Source organism: Kogia breviceps, chromosome 4 (genome assembly GCF_026419965.1).
Source record: "Kogia breviceps isolate mKogBre1 chromosome 4, mKogBre1 haplotype 1, whole genome shotgun sequence".
Classification (NCBI taxonomy): domain Eukaryota; kingdom Metazoa; phylum Chordata; class Mammalia; order Artiodactyla; family Physeteridae; genus Kogia; species Kogia breviceps.
The window spans coordinates 129,492,062-129,510,634 of record NC_081313.1 but is presented as its reverse complement, the minus strand read 5'-3'; the positions used below and the strand labels follow the sequence as shown (position 1 = coordinate 129,510,634).

The window sequence follows — 18,573 nt, the reverse complement described above, 5'->3', positions numbered from 1 at the left end:
TGATGTTAACTTTGGGCTTGTAATATATGGCCTTTATTATGATGGGGTATGTTCCTTCTATACCTAATTTGTTAAGATTTTTTATCATGAACAGATGTTGAATTTTGTCAAATGCTTTTTCCACATCTGCTGAGATGGTCATGTGATTTTTCATTTCATTTTATTAATGTGATCTGTCACATTGATGGATTTGCATATGTTGAACTATCCTTGCATCCCAGAAATAAATTCCACTTGATCATATTGCATGATTCTTTTCTTTTTTCTTTTTTTTTTTGGCTGTGCTGGGTCCATTGCTGCACATGGGCTTTCTCTAGTTGCAGTGAGCAGGGGCTACTCTTCATTGCGGTGCGTGGGCTTCTCATTGTAGTAGCTTCTCTTATTGCAGAACACAGGCTCTAGGCACATGGGCTTCAGTAGTTGTGGTGCACGGTCTCAGTAGTTGCAGCTCGCAGGCTCTAGAGCACAGGCTCAGTAGTCGTGGTGCACTGGCTTAGTTGCCCTGTGGCATGTGGGACCTTCCTGGACCAGGGATTGAACCCATGTCCCCTGCATTGGCAGGCAGATTCTTAACCACTGGACCACCAGGGAAGTCCTGCATGATTCTTATAATGTGCTGCTGAATTCAGTTTACTAGTATTTTGTTGAGAATTTTTACATCTATATTCATCAAGTAAATTGGTCTCTAGTTTTCTTTTCTTATAGTGTCCTATCTGATATCAAGATAATGCTGGCCTCATAAAATGAGTTAGAGTGTTTCCTCCTTTTTGAGTTTTGGAAAAGTCTGTGGAGAATTGGTGTTAATTCTTCTTTAAATGTTTAATAAAATTCACTAGTGAAGCCATCTGGTCCTGGGCCTTTTTTTGCTGGGAGTTTTTAAAATTTCTGATTCAATCTCCTTACTAGTAATTAATCTGGTTAGATTTTCTATTTCTTCCTGATTCAGTCCTGGTAGCTTGTATGTTTCTAAGAATTTTTCCATTTCTTCTATGTTGTCCAGTTTATTATAGTTGTTTATAGCAGTTCTTATGATCTTTTGTATTTCAGTGATATCAGTTTTAATGTCTCCTCTTTGGGTTATAATTTTATTGATTTGGGTTTTCTTTCTCTCTCTCCTTTTTTTTGGGGGGGTGGTTTCTAGCTAAAAGTTTGTAAATTTTGTTTATCTTTTCAAAGGTCCAACTCTTAGTTTGTTATTTTTTTCTATTATTTTTCTAATTTTATTTTACTTATTTCTGCTGTAATCTTTTATTTCCTTCCTTTTGTTAACTTAGGGCTTTGTTTATTCCTCTTTTTCTAGTCCCTAGTTCCTTGAGTTAATTGTTTAATTAAGATCTTTCAACTTTCTTGATGTATGCATTTATGGCTAGAAACTTTCCCATTAGAAATGATTTTCCTGCATCCTATAAGTTTTGGTATGTTGTTTTTAATTTTTTTGACTCAAGATATTTTATTCCCCCTATAATTTTTCTTTGACCCATTGGTTGTTCAGAAGAGCATTGTTTAATTTTCATGTATTTTTGAGTTTTTCAATTATCCTCCTGTTATTGATTTCTAGTTTCATACCATTGTGGTCTGAGAAGATACTTGGTATAATTTCAGTCTTCTTGAATTTGCTAAGACTAGTTTTGTGGCCTAACATATGATCTATCCTAGAAAATGTTTCATGTGCACTTGAGAAGAATGTTCTGCTACTGTTAAAATGTTCCAAACAAAATTTATTTTGTCTTAGTAATGGAGGCTAAAAGTCCAAGATCAAGGTGTCGGCAGGATTTTTTCCTCTGACAGCTGTGAGGAAGAATATGTTCCATACTTCTCTTCCAGCTTCTGGTGGTTTACTGGCAATCTTTGACATTCCTTGGCTTGTAGATGTATCACCTCAGTCTTAGCCTTCATCTGCACATGGTGTTCTCACTGTGTTGGTGTGTATCTATTTTTGAGTTTAAACATCTCCCTTTTATAAGGATATCAGTCATATTGGGTTAGGGCTTACCTTAATGACCTCATTTTAACTAATTACATCTTCAATGACCCTATTTCTTTTCTTTCTTTTTTTTTTTTTTTTGTGGTACGTGGGCCTCTCATTGTTGTGGCCTCTCCCATTGCAGAGCACAGGCTCCTGACGCACAGGCTCAGCGGCCATGGCTCACGGGCCCAGCCACTTTGCGGCATGTGGGATCTTCCTGGACCGGGGCAAGAACCCATGTCCCCTGCATTGGCAGGCGGGCTCTCAACCACTGTGCCACCAGGGAAGCCCAGACCCTATTTCTAAATAAGATCATATTCTGAAGTACTGGGGGATAAGACTTCAACATATGAAATGTTGGGGAACATGATTCAACCCCAAACACTCTGTCTATCCAAACTGAAATCATTATGAGACCATTTTTCCATGATTTACTTTTTTCATTTCTTGTGGACACATTGCCATGCTGGTATATACAGATCTACAGATTTCGGCATAATGCTCTATAGTATACATTATGGTAATATATTTAGTTGCTCATTGAATGGCGAACCTTTGGATGAGTTTCCACTTTTTCACTATTACAAATAACTCTGCAGCAAGCATATTTATATATACAACTTTATGTGTGTGTATTTGTTTTCAGACAGATACCTACAAGTGGAATTGAGGCAAAACTTTTAGGCATTTTATATTTTGTTAGGTATAGCCAACATTTCTTTTCTTGAACTTTAGGTCTTTCTCTCTGGCTGCATCTTGCCCCTGCCCCCTCCACAACATTACACAAGCATCACACACTAAGCATTTGCAAAATTCTTTATTTCTTGTAACTTTTTTCCCACCTCTCTCCTTTTTCTTGCCCTCTCTATTCTGCCTTGTTGAATAGTGGGACTTTCCAGGGAGCTGACAAGTAAAGAGAGGCTAATTCTAATCTTGGGTTTACTTTCAATTTCCTCTGTCTCTCATCTTTCTTTTACATAACAACAGAGGGAATTTTCTGAAATGCAAATTTGATAATACTGGGCTTTTGCTCAAAAAACTTTCAAACGTTCTTCTTTGAAATCAGGGTAAATTTGGTATATCTTAGCTTGGCACACAAGGCTATCCCTGATCAGCCCTAGATTGCTGCTCCTACCCTCTTGCCTATACTGAAGTTTTAGTTCTAAGAACCTGGCCCACTCTTTCACCCTTTCTCACCCTTGCTTACCATTTTCCTTTTGCCTGAGGGTTACCCTTACTCTCCCATTCCTACTGTCCATCTAGAAAGCTCCTTCTTATTCTTCAACTGATTTCTCTGATCCTCAGTTTTTCTATTTAAAAATAGATATAAAAACAATACATGCATCTTGGTTTTGTAATAATTCAATGAGATAATCCTATTTAAAGTCATCATCACATAGCCAAGCAGTTAGTAGACACTCAATAAATGTTAAATCTTCTTCCTCAATTTCTTTTGTGAGCCACTTTTGTGACATAAGGCATATTATTAGTAAATTTTAAAAAAATCAGTAACAATATAGTACTTGGAAAGATATCTATGTTCAGTAAATATAGATCTGAGTCGAATGGATTGGGTGAAACCAAGATATATCAGGTTGGTTACATTCTTCTAATCTAGTGGTTTAGTTGGTAGGGCTTGGTTGTTTGATTTTCTAAACATTTCATTATGTACTCTATGTACCCATCACTTAGTCTCAGTGGTTACCAACATTTTGATAATCCCGATGTGACTTATTCTTAACAAAACCACCCTATCTACTTGTAATTGCTGCCACTTCACTGTGTACTTCTCCTCAAACATTTGTTGCATAATACTTTTTAGCCCTTTTCTGGAAATAGTAGTAAATCTTACTATTCTGTAACTTTCAAAATATTCTTTCTTTTCCTTTTTGAGGACCATCTCTAGTCTTCTGGAATTGTTTTCACCTTTGCCAGTGTCTTAGTCTATTTGGGCTGCAGTAACAAAAATACCATAGACTAGGTGGCTCAAACAACAAACATTTATTTCTCACAGTTCTGGTGGCTGGAAATCCAAGATCAAGGTACCTGTAGATCACCTGTTTCCTGGTGAGGACTCTATTCTTGTCTTGCCTACAGCCACTCTTGCTGTGTTCTCACATGGTGATAGGGGTGAGGCAGCTCTCTGGGGTCTCTTTTAAAAGGGCACCAATCCCATCATGAGAACTCTACCCTCAAGATCTAATCACATCTTAAAGCCCCCACATTCTATTGGATTGGCCAAAAAGTTCTTTCGGGTTTTCCATAAGATGTTACAGAAAAACTCAAATAACTTTGTGGCCAACTCAATCATACCATCACATTGAGAGTTAAGATTTCAACATATGAAATTTGGAGGAGGGGGGACTACAAACATTCAGTCTATGACAGCCAGAAATCCTGAAATCCCTTCTGCATGTTCACTGAAGATCCTCTGGTAAAATTCTCCTTAGCTAGAAAGAAGAACTTACTATAAACCACTCAGTTGTTTTTGTTCATCCCTCTTGGGCTTCGTTTCCCTCTTTGTCTTGCTTACTCAGTCTTTTTTGTTGTGATTCATTCTTGACTGGGAAGATGGAGACTAGCGGATGGATAATTATTTCTGTTTCCTTTTGGTCATCTGTTCATGCTATGCTGTATGAATCACTTCTTTCTGTATTTCTATTTTTTCTGATTCTAAGACACCTTGGAACTTAAAAACATGTCATTGTTAAGAAAGAAATGTGACTGCATGAGATATTCTTAAATCAAAGCTTTGTTGAAGGCCTAGCACAGGTGACTTTCTGCATACAGTATATTACTCTCTGAGCTTCTATGCAAGAGTGACACAGCTCTCTATTTCAGAGCCCTTATGCTCTTGTTGAGTGATAGTATATTCTCAACTTGACCCAAGAGTAGTACATCAAAAATCTTAGTTCCACTGAGTATAATGCAAACCTAGGGCTTTGTACTCTGAGAGGCCATTTACAAGGCAGAAGGTAGTGTGAAATGGACAGAAAGGCCAATGGAGCAGGGGATGGCTCTAGAAGGTGTAAGTCTGGGTCCCCTCTCTACCAACTACTCTCTCTTTGACCTTAAAAGCAACACATGATTTGATGACCTTCAGCTTTCTAATCTGTAGAAAATATTCAGTAGTTACAGCTGCACTGCCACCTTGCTTGGTTGGTATAAGAATCAAATAAGGTAGGCCTCTGCATTGTTAATATAATAATAATGAGAATTATTAGTAAGAGACAATCTGGGATGTCCTTCTGGAAGAAGTGGTAGTGAGGAACATGTATGGTCAGAGGGAATACGTGTAAGAAGGAGGAATGTGGAGCGAATGTGGATCAGTTTGCTTTTGCTCTGTCTCTTCTGCTGATCCCAGGAAAGCATCTGCTAAGAAATCATTTGTCTCTTTTATGGGACCAGAGATAGGGAGTCATGCTCTCCTCAGATTATTTCCAAGATGCTGTCCACTGACCTTTAAGTTGAAGCACGAAGCTTTTCAGATAAAATGAAGTTCCTGTGTTGAGACAGCTGCGCAATGTTCAAGGAAATCTGGGCATTGAGGATTCTTCTCCCTGTTCCTTCTACAGGTTGGTGAATTCTGGCATTACGTCAGGTGGTTGTCTAGCTCTATGCTCGGTGCTCAGCACAAACCAGAATCTCACACACCTTTACCTACGGGGCAATGCTCTTGGAGACGTGGGGGTCAAGCTACTCTGTAAGGGACTCTTACATGCCCACTGCAAGCTTCAGGTGTTGGAGTAAGTCTCTGAGCTTATTACAGTGATGGGAATGCATGGTGGCTACAGGGAAGGGAATAGTTGAGGGGAATGATGATGAGATAATCTATATCTGAGAGTCTTCCTAGGGCTTGGCTTCTTACAGGATTATGGGACTAGGGGGAGCTGTACTTTTAGATGGTGTAAAGGTAAATACTGAAGTTCCTTTCACCATAAATCTCTCTACCACAAAAGACTGGGGGTGGTACGGCACTAATGTTTTAGGAAAATCCGGGCGGGGGGGAGACACAGAATTTGGGAAAAATCATTCCATAAACTGCTGTTAATCATTTGAACTGCAAAATCCAGTAGACTGGAAAAAATGTTCTCATCTGAAGAGGAGAGAATGATAACCCTTGGCACATAAGGCAGTTCTAACCTTGTTAATCCTGAGCCTTTCCTGCATTTGAAATATTACAGGCTGAGATCTGGGAGACCTGTGGAGGATAATTAAGGGGACATTTTCTTGAAATCATCTTCTTTCTTGCAGATTAGACAACTGCAGCCTCACGTCACACTGCTGCTGGGATCTTTCCACACTTCTGACTTCTAACCAGAGCCTGCGAAAGTTGAGCCTAGGCAACAATGACCTGGGTGATCTGGGGGTCATGCTACTCTGTGAAGTGCTGAAACAGCAGGGCTGCCTCCTGAAAAGCCTGAAGTAAGTGTGCTCTGTAGAGATTTGTGTGGCAGGGCTCCTAGTGCTAAGGAAAAGTCGGCCAGTTTCCAAAGTCCAGGTTGGCTTCATTTGCACTCTGGGTGAGGTTGGGCCTGGGCCAGTTGCAGATTTATATATGTTTACAATAATTGAGTCATGAACTACATATTCAATTTCATCCAGACATTTAGAATAATCAAGGTTCATTTGGGTGTGAAAAGACCTTTCATCCATATTCCTGAAAGAAACACAAGTCCCAATGAAAAATAGCCAAAGAGAATTGTATTTCTATGCAAGGTATCATACTTTGTAGAACTAGACTTGTCCATGGGTCATCCTTATCGCAAAGGCCTTTGCGTAGTAGGGGTGTTGTTGGTCTTGTTTCAGAGAATTTCTAAATAAAAAGTGCTCCAGAAACATCAAGAATAGAAATTCCATAAACTTTGGCCTGTCTTCAGGGTGTTGGGACCGTTGGCTCCTTTCCATCATCAATGATACCACTGAGGTACACATTACCTCGCTAGTAAAAGCTTCCTAATTAGTTTCATAACTTCTGTCAGCTCTGATGATCACAGTCTCCACTAAAGACATTTCTTTCACTTGGTTTTAGGGTCAACACACTCTCCTCTGGATTTTCTCCTACTACATTGGCTGTTTCTGCTCAGTCTCCTCTGGCATCCCTTCATCATTCTGACCTTTACATACCGAATCCCCAGGACTCAATCACTGGGTTAATTTTTCTTCTTTATATTTTCTCCCTTGTTTATATCATCTAGTCTTCTGGTTTTATCATATATGTGCTGTTCCCCTCCCCCCAGTTCATATCTCCATGAATTCCATGTTCAAATGCTTGTCTCACCTTTCTATTTGGATGTCTAATAAGCCTCCCAAATTTCACATGTCCAAATCCAAACCTGTGCTGTTCCCTTCTGTCTAAAATCTGCTTCTTCCCTATCTCAGTCAATGGTAACTCAGTCTGAATTTTAACTCAGGTCAAAATAATCCTGGTGTCATGTCATCTTCGACATATCCTTTTCCTTATGCACATATCCAATCCACTGGCATGTCCTGTTAACTCTGCTTTCACAGCATGCCCACTCACTGACCACTTTTTGCCAGCTTCGTGGCTCCTACCCTAGTTCAAACCATTGTCACCTCTTGTCTGGATTGTCCTGGTAGCATTCTGCCAGGCTGCTCTGCATCTACCATTGCAGATGGAGGGTGTAGCTAAAACATGAGTCAGAGCATATCACTCCTACCAACATGCTCCTATCACAAAGTAAGAGCCACAAACTCATGGCAGTGTCTAAGGCCCCGTGTGATCTGGCTCCTGCTGTTTTTGCAAAGTCATCTTCTAAACCTAGTTCCTTCTGCTTCACTCACACTGGTTTCCTTGCTATTTCGAAAAACACTGTCACCTCCGAAACTATACACTTGCAGTTCCCTCTGCCTGGAACTTCCCCCATTTGATATCCACATGCCTTATTCCTATGCATCATTAAATTCTCTGCTCAGGGTTTTCTCTGTGAGTCTGACTGTAACCATCCTACTGAAAATAGAAGCTCAGCATGCCTTTCCTCTTCTCTGCTTATTTTTCTCCATAGTGTTGACCATCATAATACATGCTATATCATTTTCTTGTTTATTTATTACCTATATCTTACCCCTAGTTTATAAATTCTATTAGCCCAGAAGTTTCTGTCCTTGTCCATGGCCTCAAGGCTGAGAAGCAATTGGAATACAGGTTTGAATAAACAGTAGTTCAGATCAGCATTGTATCCTTGTGTGGACACAGTGGAGCATGTTTCTTGCAAGAAAAGCCATTTCCAGAGCTAAGAGAAATAGGAACAAAAGGAATTATTGGTCAGGATGAAGCTGGGGACATTGCCGTATGTGGGCTAATTGACTCAGCCCTGAAGGACACTGGAGATAAGGGACAGGCTCAAAATAGACTGGGGAATCCATAGATGCAGTCAACCTGTCTTGTGAGTTCAGGTTGCCATAACAGAATAGCATAGACTAGGTGCCTTAAACAAATCATAGACATTTATTTCTCACAGTTCTGGCAGCTGGAACATCCAAGATCATGGCGCTGGCTGATTTGGTTTCTGGTGAGAGCTCTCTTCTGGGCTTGTTGTGTCCTCATGTGTACACACACAGAGAGAGAGAGAGAGACAGAGACAGAGACAGAGACAGAGAGATAGACAGAGAGTGTGTGCTGTGGTATCTCTTATTGTAAGGGCACTAATCTCATCATGAGGACCCACCCCCATGACCTCATCTATCCCTCATTACCTCCCAAAGACCTCATATCCAAATACCATCACATTGAGGGTTAGGGCTTTAACATATGAATTTTGAAGGAACACAAACAGTCCATAAGACAACCAAATCAAGATTATTAGAAATGATTCAGGACAAATGGTATTTCTTAGTTAAGTTGCAAGGGAAATTTTAAAAAAGAGGAGGAGGAAGAACTGATATCAAAAAAGACTTGAGGGGCTTCTCTGGTGGCTCAGTGGTTGAGAGTCCGCCTGCCGATGCAGGGCACACGGGTTCGTATCCCGATCCGGGAGGATCCCGCGTGCCGCGGAGCGGCTGGGCCCGTGAGCCATGGCCGCTGGGCCTGAGCGTCCGGAGCCTGTGCTCCGCGGCGGGAGGGGCCGCGACGGTGAGAGGCCCACGTACCGCAAAAAAAAAAAAAAAAGACTTGAGAGGCATACCAAGCAATTACAATGTGTGGACCTTTTTTTTTTTTTTGGCTGCATTGTGTGGCTTGCAGGATCTTAGTTCCCCCACCAGCAATTGAACCTGGGCCATGGCAGTGAAAGCACCAACTCTTAACCACTGGACCACCAGGGAATTCCCAATGTGTGGACTTTATGGCTCCTGATTAAATGAACATAACATAAAAATTTTATCAGACAGTTGAGGAAGTTTAAACACTGATTGGACATATATTAATATTTAGAAATTATTGTTAACTTTTTTGGGTGTGATAATGGCATTGCAGTTATGTTTTAAAAGTCTGCATTTAGTTTCACACATTGAAATATTTATAGATGCATGAACTGCTGTGTTTAAGATAATCCACTGATGTGAGGAGTGGGTGAGGTGATAGATGAAACAAGATTGGCCATGAGCTGTTAACTGTCAAACCTGGGTAATGGGATTCATTATACTATTCTCTCTATATTTGCACATGTTTAAACATTTCCAAACTTGAAGGTTAAAAATATTGAATATCACAGAAACCACATTAGGCATGAAGTGCAGCATTGGAAAGCTTAGAAGTGTGAGGCTAAGTGAGGAGATGAGATTTTTAAAGCCAAAAACTGAGTGTTTATTTGAAGAGTACAATCCAAAGCTTCTCTATTTGCTTTTACAGGTTGTGTGGAATGTATTTCAATTATGATACAAAACGTGCGTTAGAAACACTTCAAGAAGAAAAGCATGAGCTGACCATTGTCTTTGAGCCTGCTCGGTAGTGGTGCAAGCAGGGCTGCCAGACACCACGGTTCTTTGCCTTCCCTGCCATCTAGGTGTGGATAAATGGGAGTGAGTACTCCTCCACCAGGGTCAAGACCACCACTCTGTGATTCTTCTGGTCCAGTGAGGAAGAGTGGAAGCTTGCTGATGGTGCCTTTGCCTAGAGAATGTGAGCATCTCCTTTACCTCTGGGTTGAAGACACCAGGGCAATAAAATCATCAAACAACACAGGTCTCACCATAGTGCCTCAGTCAGAGGATGTGTTCCTCTTGGTGACCTCATGAAACTAACTCATTCAATAAAGCACTTTTTCTTTCTTTTTCCTCTTTCTGCTCTAGCTCTCCTTTCCCTCATATCTCCCCCCCCACCCTTTTTTGTTAACTTTTGACTGTATCATTCCTCCTGCCATCTTTCTCTTAACTGACCATAACAGAATGAGTTAACTGTATATTATGTTGCAATTTTGTGGCAGCAACTTATTTATTTTTAATCTTTGAACAGTTATACTTTCTAATAAAATAATTCATTTTATTGTATTGTAGCTGGTTGAAAACTTGGAAAATAGAAAAACTTTATTGTATTTATTGAGTTAATTTGTTTCCTTTCTTTAATTTTAAGAAAGGGTGCCTAGAAATCTTTTTACTTATTTATCTAAACTACTAAAGATAAATTAAATTGCTTCATGTATTAAAAAATCTCTTTGCCAAATCATTCAATTGTAATGAATAGGGAAAAAAATGTTTATCCTGACTCTGATGGTTGAAATTTCAGCTCTGGTAGGACAGGAGGTTGAAATCATGCAAAAGAAAATTTTAGAGTGGAGGGAGCCTGTATTCATAAATAGAAGTATTATGTAGAAAATGCATTTTGCCTTCAGTTATAAGAACTTATCTTGGATTTATCACATTCCAGGAACATTTCATCTACCACACGTCACATAGCATTAAATCATTAATATATATTGAATGATTGCTTCTCTACACATGGAGCAACTCTTAAACCACATGGAATTTTTCAGGATAGAAATACCACTTCCTTTTTCAAATGAGTCATCTAGACCTCTGCTTGTCAAAGTATAGTCTATGGACTGTTGATGTAAGGAGATTTTGCAAGAATGTAAATCAGTCGAATTACTAAGTATGCTTTTTAGGTGAGCTGACTCTTTTCATGATGAGACTTTTTCAATAAGGGAAGCAGTATGTGATTTATATTCTGGTGCAAAGTCTTTTTCTAGTCTAGGACTGGCACTTTTGAGTAACTCTGATATTGATGTTTGTTTTTTTGCATCTTAGTGAAGTGAGATATTGCAGACTGCCTCTCTGCCACAAACACCTTGACATGCACGATAAAATATAATTAGAAAAACACAGCTAAGCTGGAAAGACAGAAGAAAAATTTCTGTTCATTAAGATCTCAATATTGGATTAAGAGATTACCTTTCAGTGGTCAAGAGGAATATCTGAATAGATAAATACCCCACAATATAACTATTAATTTGGAAAATTCCATGAGGTTTTCCACACTAGTAGAATTAAAAAATAAGTAAAGTTGATGGACAGAAAATCAATACACAAACATCAACACATGCAGTTGGAAAGAAATCATTTGTTCCAACCATCACAATTAAAATTCGGTGAGGCATGAAGCGGCAATGGGTGGTAAAACCTAATAGGAAATTTCAATGATAAGCAGTATTCTTGTGTAGTCTGAAATTATCTTTTTACAGTTGGCTAATCAGTTGCAAAAGAAAAATAGTAACTATATAAAGAGCAGAAATTAGACAGTAACTGACCATCTAATAAAAAATATCAGTGAGGGCAAAGGAATGTCTGCTTTCAGGTGAGATGACTTGAGACGGAACCAATATCACTACTTTGTGTTTCTGGTTGAGAACCTGGAATTTAATCATCAGCAAACACCAGACAAACTCCAAGTGAGGAAGTTCTAGTAAAAGGGGGAGGGTTTCCCTGGTGGCGCAGTGGTTGAGAGTCCGCCTGCCGACGCAGAGGCCGCGGGTTCGTGCCCCGGTCCAGGAAGATCCCACATGCCGCGGAGCAGCTGGGCCCATGAGCCACGGCCACTGAGCCTGCGCGTCCGGAGCCTGTGTTCCGCAACGGGAGAGGCCACAACAATGAGAGGCCTGCGTACCGCAAAAAAAAAAAAAAAAAAAAAAAAAAAAAGGGGGGGTGGGGGGGGGTGGGGAGGGGACTATATTCTTCAAGAATGTCAATGTCAGTGTTGACAATGGGTAGATCTTGGAGTGGGAGGGTTATGGAATTATTCTTTAGACTGTTCTTATTCTTGCATCTTTTACGTACATATGACATATTTCCAAATAAAAGGTTTAAATAAAACAGCAGTATTTCTAAGCACTTGCAATTTAAAATGTAATGAAATCCTATTAATCAAGGGACTTCCTTGCTTGTGCAGTGGTTAAGAATCCACCTGCTAATGCAGGGGACATGGTTTCAAGCCCTCGTCTGGGAAGATCCCACATGCTGTGGAGCAGCTAAGCCCGTGCACCACAACTACTGAAGCCCGTGCACCTAGAGCCCGTGCTCTGCAACAAGAGAAGCCACCGCAATGAGAAGCTCACACACTGCAACAAAGAGTAGCCCCCGCTTGTCACAGCTAGAGAAAGCCCTTGCACAGCAACGAAGACCCAACGTAGCCAAAAATAAATGAATAAATTTATTTAAAAAAATCCCATTAATCGTAGCAATAAAAGTTATTAAGTATGCAAACAAAAGAAGAGCAAAGAGCATTTTTCTGACCATCCAAGTCTACAAAGATTTACCCACTACAGTCACTGACCACCAGTGTGCTCTGTGTTTCAGACAGAGGAAATTAAAGATGACAACAGGATGCTCTGTGCTTTGGACAAACAGGTTCCTTAGATAGTTAGATGTAGCTCAGGAAGAGTTTTAATAAACCCAGTTTCTTTCCTCTTCTCATAGGTAGAAAAGCACGTTAATCGTTAACTTGAGATATCTGTTCTTTATGACTAGCAGTAATCTTTTACCAAGATGTATACTTGACTACATGCATTCCTTAGCCAAAAAAAAAATAATAATAATAACATATATACTGGCTTCTTCCCCTACCTCTTCGGAGCAGTTGCTCAGAGCTATCTGAGAGGCTGTCTCCTGGGCTATAGTCTTCAGTAAGACCCTGAATAAAATTTAACTTGTGTGTTTCTCTTTCAGTCAATATTTACCTGGAGTGAATCTCTTAAAAATTAAAGGTTGTAAAAAACCATACAAAAGAGGACCTGAATGAATGGAGAGATGGAGATATATGTCATAGTCATGGATGGGAAGTTTCAAAGGCATGACAATGTTATCTATTCCTCCCCTCAAACTAAAATTCGATGCAATTGTCATTAATATAGTGACAGGGATTTTCACAGAACTGAGCAAGATAATTTTTTAAATGTATAAGAAAAATAGGGATCAAAGACTATCCAGAAAAAATTTGGCAACGTAGGAAACTTGCCACACTAGATATTAAAAAGCTATAAAACTGATGGATGTAGTGTAGTCAGGATAGAGTTCATGCACAGGCATAGGCATGCATGGAAATGTAATTTGTGATATTGAAAATATTAAGGAAAGGAAGGACTAGTCAGCCTGGCTGGGACAAACAGCCATGCACATGGTAACGTATTTCTGCCTTATATCATACAAATAAATTCCAAAAGTAATGAAGACACATTTTTTTTAAAGGTTTTAATTTTATTTATTTATTTATTTATTTATTTATTTTTGGCTGTGTTGGGTCTTCGTTTCTGTGCGAGGGCTTTCTCTAGTTGTGGCAAGCGGGGGCCACTCTTCATCGCAGTGCGCGGGCCTCTCACTATCACGGCCTCTCTTGTTGCGGAGCACAGGCTCCAGATGCGCAGGCTCAGTAGTTGTGGCTCACGGGCTTAGTTGCTCCGGGGCATGTGGGATCTTCCCAGACCAGGGCTCAAACCCGGAAGACACATTTTAAAAGTAAAGCTACATGTACAATAATGTGACTATAGTTAACAATACTGTATTGTATAATTGAAGTTTGCTAAGAGGGTAGATCTTAAGTGTTCTCACCACACACACACACACACACACACACAAAAGGAAAAGTGCAGCTATGTGAGACAATAGATATGTTAATTAACTTGATTGAGACGATTGTTTCACAGTGTATACTTATACCAAAACATCACCCTGTTTTCTACCTATCTATCTATCTAATTTTTATTTGTCAGTTATTACTCAATGAAACTGGGGGAGAAACAGAATGATAGGAAAGTGCATTACATGACATAAGCACATTGACACAGATCATTAAATTAGCAGAATGCAGTCACAATAAAAGCACATTGTTTTCTTCAGGGAAAAAAGTATATTGGGGTTTCCCTGGTGGCGCAGTGGTTGAGAGTCCGCCTGCCGACGCAGAGGCCGTGGGTTCGTGCCCCGGTCCGGGAGGATCCCACATGCCGCGGAGCTGCTAGGCCCGTGAGCCATGGCCGCTGAGCCTGCGCGTCCGGAGCCTGTGTTCCGCAACGGGAGAGGCCACAACAGTGAGAGGCCCGCATACCGCAAAAAAAAAAAAAAAAAAAAGTATAAACACTTTAGAAGAAAATAGAGCAAAACGTGTAAGTTTAGGTAATGTGCTTCTTGAAACAAATATAAAATACACAAAGTATAAAGGAAAGGTTGATAAACTATTAAACGTAAAACTTCGGAGCATCGTTGTAAAGATAAAATATTAGCCCCAGCTTGAACCCTCTTGTGCCCAGTCCTGGTTCACATTTCACTCCAGACATTGTAGTGCTCACCAGCTGCACACAGATGCAATATTGTAGCATGTCAAGTCAGAGGTCTCACCTATCTTTCTTTGCCTTTCAGCCATGAGGCTTCTCTGATACTCCATGGGACATTTGCTGAACAACCCCATGCTGCCCAGCCTGCCAATACAACAAAGCTAATGCCCTTGAGCAACAGGGGTGGGGACCTCTATGAGGGTTTCCTCTTCCTTTCAGTGATACATTCTACATGCTTTTCGGAAGGCCTTGCTAGGACCGAGACCCTGTAACTTACTGTAGGGGCCAGCTTATTACACCTCCCTTGTGTTTGCTTTCCTTCTGTTACGGATTATGTCGACTTGAATGAAAATGCGCAACGCAATGAGTGTAGTTTATTCAGTGTCTTACCGAGGTCTACAGCCTGGGAGAGAGCCTCTAAGATAGCTCTGAGAAACTGTTCTGAAGAGGTAACGGGGGAGGCCCACATAAATATGATTTTGCTGAAGGGTACTAGTAATCAATCACACATCTCAGTAGAAGATTGCTGCTAGTTGCCAAGAACAAATATCTTAGTGGTTTTAGTGTTTTTCTAAGTATGGCAAGAATTTGGGTTCATAAAATTTTCTCCCGAGAATATCTAGCTATCTGAAGGCTTGTTCTGCCAGTTTTCCCAGAGTGCCTCATTCCTGATCTCTGCCCTGAATTTCTTTCAAGTTGTATTGAAGGTCAGTGACTACAGTGGCTAATGACTTAATTCTTGTAGAACCAGTGGCGAGTGACTTTCTTTAGTTTGCAGTTACTTTGTGTTCCCTCTCCCCACAAACTGTCTCAATTCATATGTCGAAACCCCAACCTTTAGTAACTCAGAATGTGACCCTATTTGGAAATAGGGTCTTTATAGATGTAATTAGTTAAGGTGGGAACATGCTGGAGTAGGATGGGCCCTAATTCACTATGCCTGGTATCCTTGTGAAAGGGTAAAATTTAGACACAGACATAAACACAGGGAGAACATCATGAGCAGATGAAGGCAGAACTCTACAAACCGAGGAATGCCAAGGATTTTCAGCAAACCACCTGAGAGACAGACAGAGACAGAGACAGAGACATGGAGCAGATTCCTCCTCGTAGCTCTCAGAAGGAACCAACCTGGCTGACATCCCGGTCTCAGATGTCTAACCTCCAGAACTGTGCGATGGTGCATTTCTATTATTTAAACCACGCGGTTTGTGGCACTTTGTTATGGCAGTGATAGTAAACAAATACAATTTGTAATAGCAAAATGTTTAGTCAGGTTAAAATGGTAACACTCACTCTCAGAGCTGATGTGTCACTAGCAGCCAGTGGAGCTTTTCCAGTGACGAAACTTTATAGGTATATTTGTAGAAATGGAGGAGACCCACCCTACTCCCTTATGTCCTCATCTTAACTAACTACAACTGCAATAATGCTATTTCCAAATAAGGTCACATTCTGGGGCACTGGGAGATAGGCCTTCAATACATAAATTTTGGGGGACACTAACTCATAAGCATGCTCTCTCTGGCTCTCCAAATTCATGTTCTTTTCACATGTAAAAGACATTCACTGTATCCCAACCTCCCTAAAGATCTTCACCCATTCCACTATCCAAGCTCATTTGATTATCATCTAGAATTCCCTGGCAGTCCAGAGGTTAGGACTCTGGGCTTTCACTGTCAAAGGCCTGGGTTCAATCCCTGGTTGGGAAACTAAGATTCTGCAAGCTGTGCGGCGTGGCCAAAAAAAAATACATCATCTAAATCAGGTGTGGGTGAGACTTGAGGAATAATTCATCCTGAGGCAAAATTCCTGTCTAGCTGTGAACATGTGAAACCAAACATCAGGTTATGTACTTCCAATATATAATGGTGGGACAGGCATAGGATAGACATTCCCGTTCAAAAGGAGAAAAATCAGAAGGAAACAAATAATCACTTGTCCCAAGCCAGTATGAAACCTGACAGAACAAATTCCATTAGATTTCAAGTCTTGAGAATAATCTGCTCTGATTAGGCACTGCCCTCCTGGTCACAGAAAAGCAGATTACCTCACCGCCTGGGCCTGTGCTCTCTGCACCCTGGTGGCAATGGCAGCCTTGTCAAACTCTGAACCACCAATAGGATCAATCTTCCATTTTCTTGAAGGATAACATGTATTCCTAGACAGATAGCTCTGTTGGCCCATTTCTTGCCTCTGGAATCCTAGAAATCTGACAGTCTTCTTTATTTTATCCTGTTTCTGTCTCCTTTAGTCCAATCTGTCAGTATTTCTGCTGATAGAACATTCACAAAAATCTTGTTGGTTTCCTATGAAATTCATAGGAGTCCAAATCATCAAACAAGAGGGACATTTATAGATCTTTCCTGGACAATGACAACTTTATTCCTGGTTTCTACTGAGATAGTTGATTGGATCCGTAAGTCACATGCCTAATCCCTTTAGCAAACAGTTGTCGAGTCACATTCTTAATCCTGTAGCTTAAACTACACACACACACACACACACACACCTTGCATGAAAGCAGGCATGCATTTCTGTTGATTTTAAGTTTAATTTGGGAAAGAATCACATTTTTGTGATATGTCATGCCATCTGTAAACATTGTATATTTACCCCATTATTCTCCTTTTCTATCTTTCAGTAATGTTTAGTTATTTTTTCAATATGTATCTCCCTCACTTTTAAAAATTAGCTTTATTCCTATATACTCTAATATCTTTGTGGCCTTTACAAATGGGGTTGCATTTCTATTGCATTTTATAATGTCATTGTTGGATTGTGAAATTGCTGTATGTAAATAAATATTTATTATAGCAAAACAATTAGATTTAATATTCTAGTGGTTTGTCTAATGAATTTGCTTGCTTTTTCTATATAGATGTCACCTTCAAATAATACTAATTCTGATTCATCCTTTCTCTTTCTCCTACATCTTATTTTTCTTTCTAGTTTGTTACATTATGTAGTTTTTACTACTTGGAGTGGTAGTGAATATCCTTGCTATGCTACAAACTTTAATGAGAATTAACCTAAGATTCACAATTCCTGGCTTCTTTTTTTAAAAAAAATTTTATTTATTTAATTTTTTTTACTTTTTAACATCTTTATTGGAGTATAATGGCTTTACAATAGTGTGTTAGTTTCTGCTTTATAACAAAGTGAATCAGTTATACATATAAATATATCTGCATATCTCTTCCCTCTTGCGTCTCCCTCCCTCCCACCCTCCCTATCCCACTCTTCTAGCTGGTCATAAAGCACTGAGCTGATCTTCCTGTGCTATGTGACTGCTTCCCACTAGCTATCTATTTTACATTTGGTAGTGTATATATGTCCATATATACACTACCACTCTCTCACGTTGTTCCAGTTTACCCTACCCCTACCCCATGTCCTCAAGTCCATTCGCTAGTAGGTCTGCGTCTTTATTCCCATTTTGCCCCTAGTTCTTCATGACCTTTTTTTTTTTTTTTTTAGATTCCATATATATGTGTGAGCATACGGTATTTGTTTTTCTCTTTCTGACTTAGCTTCACTCTGTATGACAGACTCTAGGTCCATCCATCTCACTACAAATAACTCAATTTCGTTTCTTTTTATGGCTGAGTAATATTCCATTGTATATATGTGCCACATCTTCTTTGTCCATTCATCGGTTGATGGACACTTAGGTTGCTTCCAAGTCCTGGCTATTGTAAACAGAGCTGCAATGAACATTGGGGTGCATGTGTCTTTTTGAATTATGGTTTTCTCAGGGTATATGCCCAGTAGTGGGATTGCTGGGTCATATGGTAGTTCTATGTGTAGTTTTTTAAGGAACCTCCATACTGTCCTCCATAGTGGCTGTATCAATTTACATTCCCACCAACAGTGAAAGAGGGTTCCTTT

General features: G+C 39.9%; 1 protein-coding gene across 2 annotated transcripts in view; it reads left to right on the top strand.

Annotated features, from left to right (window-relative positions):
* Positions 1-10,567, top strand: part of NLRP3 (NLR family pyrin domain containing 3) — a 57,384-nt gene extending 46,817 nt beyond the window's left edge. For both annotated transcript variants that reach the window (XM_067031880.1, XM_059061725.2), the window contains 3 exons: positions 5,542-5,712; positions 6,221-6,391; positions 9,777-10,567. In XM_067031880.1, the coding sequence (XP_066887981.1) occupies positions 5,542-5,712; positions 6,221-6,391; positions 9,777-9,876 (442 nt within the window). In that variant the 3' untranslated portion in view covers positions 9,877-10,567. The remainder of the gene's footprint in view (positions 1-5,541; positions 5,713-6,220; positions 6,392-9,776) is intronic.
* Positions 10,568-18,573: the final 8,006 nt, after the last annotated feature.